Source organism: Notothenia coriiceps, unplaced genomic scaffold, assembly GCF_000735185.1.
Source record: "Notothenia coriiceps isolate Sejong01 unplaced genomic scaffold, NC01 NC01_scaffold00031437, whole genome shotgun sequence".
Classification (NCBI taxonomy): Eukaryota; Metazoa; Chordata; class Actinopteri; order Perciformes; family Nototheniidae; genus Notothenia; species Notothenia coriiceps.
Window position 1 is genome coordinate 7,393 of NW_011364138.1, and position 9,555 is coordinate 16,947.

At 46.1% G+C, this 9,555-nt stretch overlaps 1 protein-coding gene across 1 annotated transcript in view; it reads left to right on the forward strand.

Annotated features, from left to right (window-relative positions):
• LOC104959943 (H(+)/Cl(-) exchange transporter 4-like) overlaps nucleotides 1-7,667 on the forward strand; it is a 15,039-nt gene extending 7,372 nt beyond the window's left edge. Inside the window, exons 6-13 of the mRNA XM_010787849.1 lie at nucleotides 1,276-1,398; nucleotides 1,925-2,131; nucleotides 2,303-2,383; nucleotides 2,587-3,132; nucleotides 4,254-4,440; nucleotides 4,887-5,285; nucleotides 5,590-5,806; nucleotides 6,371-7,667. Coding sequence (XP_010786151.1) covers nucleotides 1,276-1,398; nucleotides 1,925-2,131; nucleotides 2,303-2,383; nucleotides 2,587-3,132; nucleotides 4,254-4,440; nucleotides 4,887-5,285; nucleotides 5,590-5,806; nucleotides 6,371-6,461 — 1,851 coding nt within the window. The 3' untranslated portion in view covers nucleotides 6,462-7,667. The remainder of the gene's footprint in view (nucleotides 1-1,275; nucleotides 1,399-1,924; nucleotides 2,132-2,302; nucleotides 2,384-2,586; nucleotides 3,133-4,253; nucleotides 4,441-4,886; nucleotides 5,286-5,589; nucleotides 5,807-6,370) is intronic.
• Nucleotides 7,668-9,555: the final 1,888 nt, after the last annotated feature.

Below are 9,555 nucleotides of genomic sequence, written 5' to 3' on the forward strand. Positions count from 1 at the left end.
CTCTGAGGTCAGAACACAATAAAACTTCCTCAGAAAAGACACCAAAGACTTGACACTCATTCCCTGTTTTAGACTCATTCCAATAATCATTCAACGTCAACTTTAAGTCCATCTTTCTAGTTTGTTGTTACGACAGAGAATCGAAAATCCGTTTCCCACAATCCAGAACTTACCTCTACGCGCGTAATTTGCGAGTGAAAGACTAATAAGCGACTCTCGCCCGAACTTATCGAGCCTGCTCGACCGCAGATCGAGCCCGCCGAGGAAGCAGAGGATCCGAGATGCGGACGGGTACTAGGGGAGGGACGGAAATATAAATGAAGCCGCACCTGCGCACGATAACCGCAGAAGGTGTTCTCATTATATTGTTCTCAACATTTATTAGCGCACGTAATAACGAAGGAGTTCGGTGCTCCAGAGAGAGCCATATCCCCCACGCTGGGCTGAGAGCCCAGCGCGCGAGGACATATTCTAGGGTTCGTGCACAGAGGGGATTGTCGGGAAAGAGATGGCTGTTTGAGGAAGCTCCCATTTATTAACATTTCAACAAACAAGTTGCATATTTGCATAACGTATTCAAGTGTTAGCATTTAGTGCAATAGTAGCTACAGAACATGTGCTGTGTAAACTGTACTGTATCACATAGCGTTTCAGACACACAAACTTTTCAACTTTCAAACTTAAATGGTGCGCTCCCAGCGCACGTACCGGCAGTGATCTACAGCAGTGGTTTCCAACCAGTGGTACGGGGACAAACTGTCTCGCTCTCGTAATGTCTGTCTGTCTTGCTCTCGTTCTGTCTCTCGTACCACTCTCGGTTCCACTTTTACTTTTGCGCGCTACCTGTCTCACTCTTTTCTGGCCTCCAGTTTTTCCTGCTGGAGCCCGCCGCTTAAAGGTGGGGGGCGCGGACCGGCCATAGAGCCCATAGAGTTAAAGGTGGTGGACTGTAACCTGTAAAACCCATAGATTTAGGAGGTCCCCTAGTGGCCGTTAGCTGTAAAAATCCATAGATTAGCCGCACCGTTATATAAGCCGCAGCGTCGATATAGTCCGAAAATTACGGTATATCAACACACATTTATAAATATGCACACATTAAGACATAAATAAAAGCACAACAATCAATATATACAAAATAACAGTCACTTCAAAATCTGTGAGAAATGTACATTAGTGAAAGACTATCCTTAGCAGCCTAAAAAGAGTCTTCGGTTTTCGGAACAGAAAGACTGGACACTAGATTTCAGACCCTGCTTTTTTGACTTGTTTCAGGGAGGGGGAGCGTACCTGTTGAACTACTTCCTGTACGTCCTGTGGGCTCTGCTGTTTTCCTTCCTGGCCGTGTCTCTGGTGCGAGTGTTCGCTCCGTACGCCTGCGGCTCAGGAATCCCCGAGGTGAGAAACTCCAATGCTGCACATTTTCCTTTATCGTATATGGCATTCATTTTGGCGTGGATGTACGTTTATTTTATGTTGTAAGATGAAACTCAGCTCCTGTAATGAGTCTGTTAGAAAATGTGTTTCCAAAATACAGACAGTCATAGCTGTAAGGGGAAAGATGTACACATTTAAAAACCATTGAAGCCACAATGTGTTGATCACACTTCCATTGCAGGCCATATCCATATCAAACTTTTAAAAGGTGTGTGTGTGTGTGTGTGTGTGTGTGTGTGTGTGTGTGTGTGTGTGTGGAGATTCATGTGTAAATGTGTAGATATTGGTCATTTCAAACAACCCCTATGTACTTTTTCGTTTTTATTTTATTTTACCAATTTAGTTCGGTATTTAATTGCCATTTTCGGGTCTCCAAAGAGATATGATTTGCAAAACTGTACTTTTAATATAATGTCACCCCAAATAAATTAAGAATGCAACAAAAAAAAAGCAAATAGAAAATCACAGCTATCACATTTTGTGGCAGATCAAGACGATCCTCAGCGGCTTCATCATCCGGGGCTACCTGGGGAAATGGACCCTGCTGATCAAGACGGTGACCCTGGTTCTGGCGGTGTCGTCGGGCCTCAGTCTGGGGAAGGAGGGCCCTCTGGTCCACGTGGCCTGCTGCTGTGGAAACCTCTTCTGCAGCCTCTTCTCCAAGTACAGCAAGAACGAGGGCAAGCGCCGAGAGGTACGCTGATCAGAGTCAAACTGAGAGAAAACACCCACAGAATGACTCGGGTCAACAGATGCATTCAGAGTTTATAAATGCAAACATTAGAGATTTACTTCTCTGCAAATAACCAAGTGATTTATGCATGTTGACACTAATGTCCTGACCCTGACTGACCTCTGCCTTCAGGTGTTGTCAGCAGCAGCAGCAGCCGGAGTGTCGGTGGCCTTCGGAGCGCCCATCGGAGGAGTCCTGTTCAGCCTGGAAGAGGTTCGTTAAGTTCCACTGCTTCACTCCGAACCTGCCTCCTGTGCCAAGCCGTGTTTACATTAGCAAGCATCGCTAACACTCAGATGGCTAAAATGCATGGTCTGTTTGGTATTTTGAGCAAAACCCATTATAGACGTGTTTTATATATTTGTTTATACCTGAGACCCATAATACATTCCTCTGATGACCCCTGTCTCCTGCAGGTCAGTTACTACTTCCCTCTGAAGACGCTGTGGCGCTCGTTCTTCGCCGCCCTGGTGGCCGCCTTCACGCTGCGCTCCATCAACCCGTTTGGCAACAGCCGCCTGGTGCTCTTCTACGTGGAGTACCACACGCCGTGGTACATGGCCGAGCTGGTGCCCTTCATCCTGCTGGGGGTGTTCGGGGGTCTCTGGGGGACGCTGTTCATCCGCGCCAACATCGCCTGGTGCCGCCGCAGGAAGACCACGCAGCTGGGGAAGTACCCGGTGCTGGAGGTGATCGCTGTGACGGGGATCACGGCTCTGCTGGCGTTCCCCAACCCGTACACCCGGCGCAGCACCAGCGAACTGATCTCAGAGCTGTTCAACGACTGCAGAGCGCTGGAGTCCTCGCAGCTCTGCGACTACATCAACAACCCCAACATGAGCCGGCCCGTGGACGACATCCCCGACCGGCCGGCGGGCCCCGGGGTCTACACCGCGCTGTGGCAGCTCGCCCTCGCACTCGTCTTCAAGATCGTCATCACCATCTTCACCTTCGGCATGAAGGTCAGTGCGAGGGAGATGAGCAACACGTCGGGTTTGACGAGGACATATTACTTTCTACCCTTTTTAAATGTGTATTTCAAGATTCAAGGCTTTTATCGTCATGTGTTCATACAGTAGCTACAGTGTAGATATATCATGAACATCTGAGGTCCCAGGCTCCTCCCACAGTGCAACACAATAACACAGATAACATAGTAAGTAAGCAAATACAAATAGAATAGAAATAGTGCAATAGTCTTTATTCATATGTGTAATAATAATAATAATAATAGATTACATTTGTATAGCGCCTTTCAAGGGACCCAAGGCCGCTTTACACGGTGAACAAACAAACAAACGAGGGGCAAATAATAAAGTAGAAATTAAATAAATAGGAGTGGAAGCAGGGGGCTGGGATGGGTTAGGGGTCAAAGGTCACGGTGGACAGCTGAGTTTTTAATGAAGACTTGAAGATGTCCAGTAAACACGCACACGTTGAGTTGTTTAGTTTCAGAGGAATGGGTCATTGAAGGTAACGGTGCGTCTGATCTCCTGTCATGGTGTCCATCCCCTCTGTGCATGCTCTCTGTTGTCTGCCATAAACTTGACATGAATGTTATTTGTTTCCAGTTTTAAACCACATATTTATCACACATGTTTTTTAACTCCATATTTGAACCAGATGAAGGACTTAGTGATGGGATGTCTGCTGACCCCCTAGTGACAGAAAATGACTAGAAATATGACGATATAAACTACTGTAGGGGGTGTCCAAACCTTTTCTCCGAGGGCCACATACAAAAAGAGATACTTAGGGCTGGGCCGCTCACTAGAGGTTTATTGCCTTATCAGTGAAGTTATGAGTTTGCAAAATCAATCAAATGTAGGTCAATTAAGCTTCATACTTGAAAATGCTTTAAGAAACAAAACAACCTCAGCTCTCCAGGGGGTTTCCTTCATTTACTTAGCAGCTCATTCCTCAAAACAGAAGCTTCAGATTGATTATAAAAAGAGGAAATAGAAAGGGTAGATTTCATTATACTAATTGACTTTACCCCCTGATATAAACAAACAAAACAAAACCACTTTGTAGCCCTTGCTTGGATTCTGACGGCCTCTCTGCGGTTCTTCGTCCCCTCCAGATCCCCTCGGGTCTGTTCATTCCCAGCATGGCGGTCGGCGCGATAGCAGGACGGATCGTGGGGATCGCCGTGGAGCAGATGGCGTATCACCACCACGACTGGATCATCTTCAAGAACTGGTGCCGGCCCGGAGCGGACTGCGTCACCCCGGGGCTCTACGCCATGGTGGGGGCCGCCGCCTGCCTGGGTGAGGACACACACTCCCTCTCTGTCCGTGTGGACATCACCTGTTCATCACTGAGGAATCAAGAGAGGAATGAATGTCTTTCATTTTTGTAAAGCACCTTGTGTTGAAAGGTGCTGTATAAATAAACGTGCCTAATAGTATTGAGAAGAAGCGTACAAGTGTAAGCAATAGTTCAGACTCCTTTGGGTGGAAATCACGCTTCCCTTTTTCAACATAGAAGACAAACAGAACAGCTAACAAGAAATAATAAAGACAAAACATAGCATGACAGGAATACCACACTTAATGACATACATAGTCACAGTGGGAAAGGACACACAAATAAATGAATAAAGGGTGGGGATGAGCCCAGGCTACCAGCAGAGCCACCATTAAAGAACGATTGTTTGTGCACTGCCGACTGTCTAAATAAATGAAGCTGTAATAAAGTGGTTGCGTCCCTCCAGGGGGGGTCACCAGGATGACGGTCTCCCTGGTGGTCATCATGTTCGAGCTCACCGGGGGTCTGGAGTACATCGTGCCCCTCATGGCCGCCGCCGTCACCAGCAAATGGGTGGCGGACGCCTTCGGGAAGGAGGGCATCTACGAGTCTCACATCCAGCTGAACGGATACCCGTACCTGGACGTGAGGGACGAGTTCACCCACCGCACGCTGGCCACGGACGTGATGCGGCCGCGCAGGAACGACCCCCCCCTGGCCGTGCTCACGCAGGACAGCACCACCGTGGAGGACGTGGAGACGCTCATCAAAGACACCGACTACAACGGCTTCCCTGTGGTGGTGTCCCGCGAATCAGAGAGGCTCATCGGCTTCGTGCAGCGCCGAGACCTCACCCTCGCCATCAGTAAGTGGTTTAAAGGGGACAGAATGTACCCAGAAACCCCCCAGTTTGATATCTGAAATGAAGTGTTTTAATATGCAGATGAGGCATTATGTGATGCTAACGATGTGTGAATCTAGGAGAGATCCTCAGGCTCAAACTGACGAAGCATTACTGGGCTTTTAACATGTTCTAGTGCGTTCCTGTAGTGTCTCCCCTCCTGTAGGTCTTCATACTCTTATCATTGGTAAGATAGTCTCCGGACGGCATCAGGAAACGGGGTCAGACTCGTGTTCATCACGATGTTCCTCTCTTTGTTCCTCTGTAGAAAACGCCCGTCAGAAGCAGGACGGCGTGGTGAGCAGCTCCGTGGTTTACTTCACTGAAGACGCTCCCCAGCTGCCGCTCAGCAACCCTCAGCCTCTGAAGCTGCGGCGCGTCCTGAACCTCAGCCCCTTCACCGTCACCGACCACACGCCCATGGAGACCGTGGTGGACATCTTCCGCAAGCTGGGCCTCCGCCAGTGTCTCGTCACCCGGAGCGGGTTAGACCTTTTTCTTTCAATTCCAACCTCATTAAGAATGTATGTTTCACTGTTTTCCACGACGTTAATCTTAAAGCAGAAAACAACAGCGTCAGAGCACGGTGCACGACCCCTTGTTAAAGAACTGTTCCTCTAAATTGGAGTACTAATGGGGAATGTGAGAAAATAACTAATAAAGAATAAGTTCAAAAACTAAAAAAAGCACGGTGCAAAGTATCTAGAGGAGCCATTCTTATTCAACTTTGTACATTTCTATCAAGAATGTAAAAAATATATTGGCACTATTAAAAACATTAGGAATAAGAAGCCAATCGAAACTAATTTGATATTTAAAAAATATTTAATCTGAAGTATCAAAATGTATTTTTCTTTCCTTTGTCTTTATTTACTGTATGTAATGTCTTGTTGCTTTGTTGTATGTAGAATGTATGATGTTCATGTAGGGGGAAAAAAACCTTAATATCCTCCCAACAGCTGAGTCAACAACAACAACAACCACAACAACACTGCTGCAAGGGAATCATAATCAGAAAGGTATTTTCTTCCTCTGACCTTTGTGTTCAGGCGTCTCCTGGGCATCATCACCAAGAAGGACGTCCTGCGCCACATGGCCCAGATGATGAACCAGGACCCAGAGTCCATCATGTTCAATTAGCAGCTGCCCTCCTCCCCCTGACGGTGTCCATAGGTGAAGCCGTGCGACGCTACTGTATCTCCAACCTGTGAAGAGTCCCTCCTGACAGGCAAGTCCCAAACCCAGAAACACCTCTCCCAGCTTCACCCCGAGAGGACCCAGAGCTCGCTTCATCGTGTTGCCAACAGCGCTGAGACATGCTCAAATGCAGAGTGCCAAGCTCCAAGAAAAGCTATTAATGTGTTTTTTTCTGACGTGTTCTGGTACGAAATAACCCAAACTAAAATGATTAAACCTTAGAAACACACCTTGAAGGAAAGTGTACGATGTACCAGAGGACGACTGATATCTCCAGAAGCATCGAAGAAAGCCAAGGAAAAACGGGGGACATTTTGTAGGAATCCTCCCGTGTGTTTTGCCATAAAATGGTACTCTTTAAAATATATAGAAATGTGACCACGTGTGAGAAATAACAAACTAAACCCTGATATTATCTCATGAACTACTACTGAGTTTATTTAGAAGTGGGGGGGCTGCTGCACTTTGTGATTATTATTTCTGTGCCACATTTATATTAACGCTGCTCGTTTGACTCGTGTGTCCTGAAGCTGCATCAGAAGTTATTTAACTGTCAAAAGGTTTCCTTATGTTTTCTTATAACCACATGTTCAATAATAGTCAGTAATGGGAGAGGAAGGTCTGATTGCTTGCATCCAGATTCCTTTTCCGTCTAGTTCCTAGTAGTTTTCACGGATCAGACGGCATGTCAGAAAGTAAACCAAGAAGAGAAACGTTAAAATCATTAAGGTTTGTTAAAAGCTGTAATCTGATTGGCTTAAACACCTGTACGTCACTCCTCGTGCTCTCCAGCGGTATGAATGCAGCTCATCACGCAGGTTTGGAGAACCTGAACATTCCAGCTCTTAAGAATATCAAGATTGCACATAAAAAGTAGTGCTTGCGTCCCTGCTGTGTCGTGATGTCCGTGGTAGTGAAGCGCTCCGTGGGGCCGAGCAGAGCGTTGGTTCTTAACGCCAACAGAATGTACTGAAAGGAAGAGCTGTTGTATACTACAGATTTATTGTGAGCATTTCTTTATGGTATTTGAAACAGCCCTGGTTATTGGTTGTTTTTAACTCTACATATTTATCAGACGCATTACTGCACTTTGAATTTGAATTTGTAAACGAAGTGATTGAAAAATAAACCTTCAGACGGTGGATCATCGTGGGCTGCTCTGCGTCTTTATTTAAATGTTTACAGGAATGCATTTGATCTGTTCAACACACACTCGGTTACATCCTCTCAGTCCTTTCATTAAAACCACTCATGTTGTTAAATCTTCATCACATGCACGAGGGCTTGTTAAACTAACTATAAAATGATAAGTTAAGCGACGCCGTTCTTTGACTAAATTGTGATTTTAAATTCAGTTTTGTGAGATTAGCTCCTTGTGAATTTAACACTTTAATAGTCCAAAGAAATACTGTTTAAATACAATATCTTTAATAGCTATGATGTGATGTTTCTATCCTTCGATGAGTCGTGAGAAACAAACCAAGTCACTTCTTTAGTGGAAGAAGTTTCTGCTCAAATCACACGGCATGAAATAAAACTCCAAACTTCCCTTAGAGAGGGTTTTCTAAAACATGAGGGTTAGTCAGCTGACATCCTGTTAGGGAGGACACATCTTGATACACTGAAGGAATCGACCTCTTCCTCCTCTTCCTCCTCTTCCTCACTCTGCTCGTCTCCTCCTCCTCTTCTTCCTCTTCCTCACTCTGCTCGTCTCCTCCTCTTCCTCACTCTGCTCGTCTCCTCTTCCTCCTCCTCACTCTCTGCTCGTCTCCTCCTCTTCCTCCTCATCTCTCTCTGCTCGTCTCCTCCTCTTCCTCCTCTTCCTCCTCCTCACTCTCTGCTCGTCTCCTCTCTGCCGGCTCTCTCCAGGTCAGAGTAATATTTCAGCGCCTGTTGCACCGGCTCCACGATATGTTGCTGCACAAACAATAATAATAATGATATCAAAGTGAAGGTATAAAAAAATACAAACTAAATTCTCAAATAGTTTCTGTTCAAAAGGGGCAAAAAGGAGACGCTTAAAAACGTTCCTGGTCCTCCTCTAGCGTGCATTGTTCATGAAAACACAAGTTTAGCTCATCGTCATCCGTGCTTTAAACAAAACAACCAAAAACAAATAACTTTCACAACGACAAGAAACAGCCAGCATGAGTCCACCGGTCCTGCTCAGAACACTCAGGGTCGGGTTGAGATAGAAAGCAGACCCTGAGTGGCTCCTAACCTCTCACTTCCTCACCACAGCAGGGGGTCTCACCTGCAGGCAGGGGGTCTCACCTGCAGGCAGAGGGTCTCACCTGCAGGCAGGGGGTCTCACCTGCAGGCAGAGGGTCTCACCTGCAGGCAGGGGTTCTCACCTGCAGGCAGGGGTTCTCACCTGCAGGCAGAGGGTCTCACCTGCAGGCAGGGGAAGAGCTTGGTGAGCTCGGAGAACAGCGGCAGCAGCACGAAGCCGATGAAGCTGGTCTGAGACGACGGTTTGGAAACTTTCTCTCTGTCCATGAACGGACTCACCGGGAGACCCTTCAGCTTCTCTGTGTCGCTCTGAAAGAAGGGACCGAGCTTTTACATCTGACGCTCTGAAATCACCATTTATTCTGTAGTTTAATCCTCAAGAACGGGCTTCTCTTTACCCAGAGAGGGTACAAGTACACACACCCTTTACTCAAGTAGAAGTACTGACTAAACTTCTTTACTCAAGTAAAAGTAAAGAACTTTGAAATGTACTTCAGTAAAAAGTACCCATAACTAGCAGCTGTACTTAAGTATATCTTCCTGGTTTCAGTACTTTACTCCACTACTTATTTTTCTGACAACTTTTTACTTTGACTTCTCACATTTTGAACCCAAATACCTGTACTTTCTACTTCTTACATGTTGAACTCAAATACCTGTACTTTCTACTTCTCACATGTTGAACTCAAATACCTGTACTTTCTACTTCTCACATGTTGAACTCAAATACCTGTACTTTCTACTTCTTACATGTTGAACTCAAATACCTGTACTTTCTACTTCTTACATGTTGAACCCAAATACC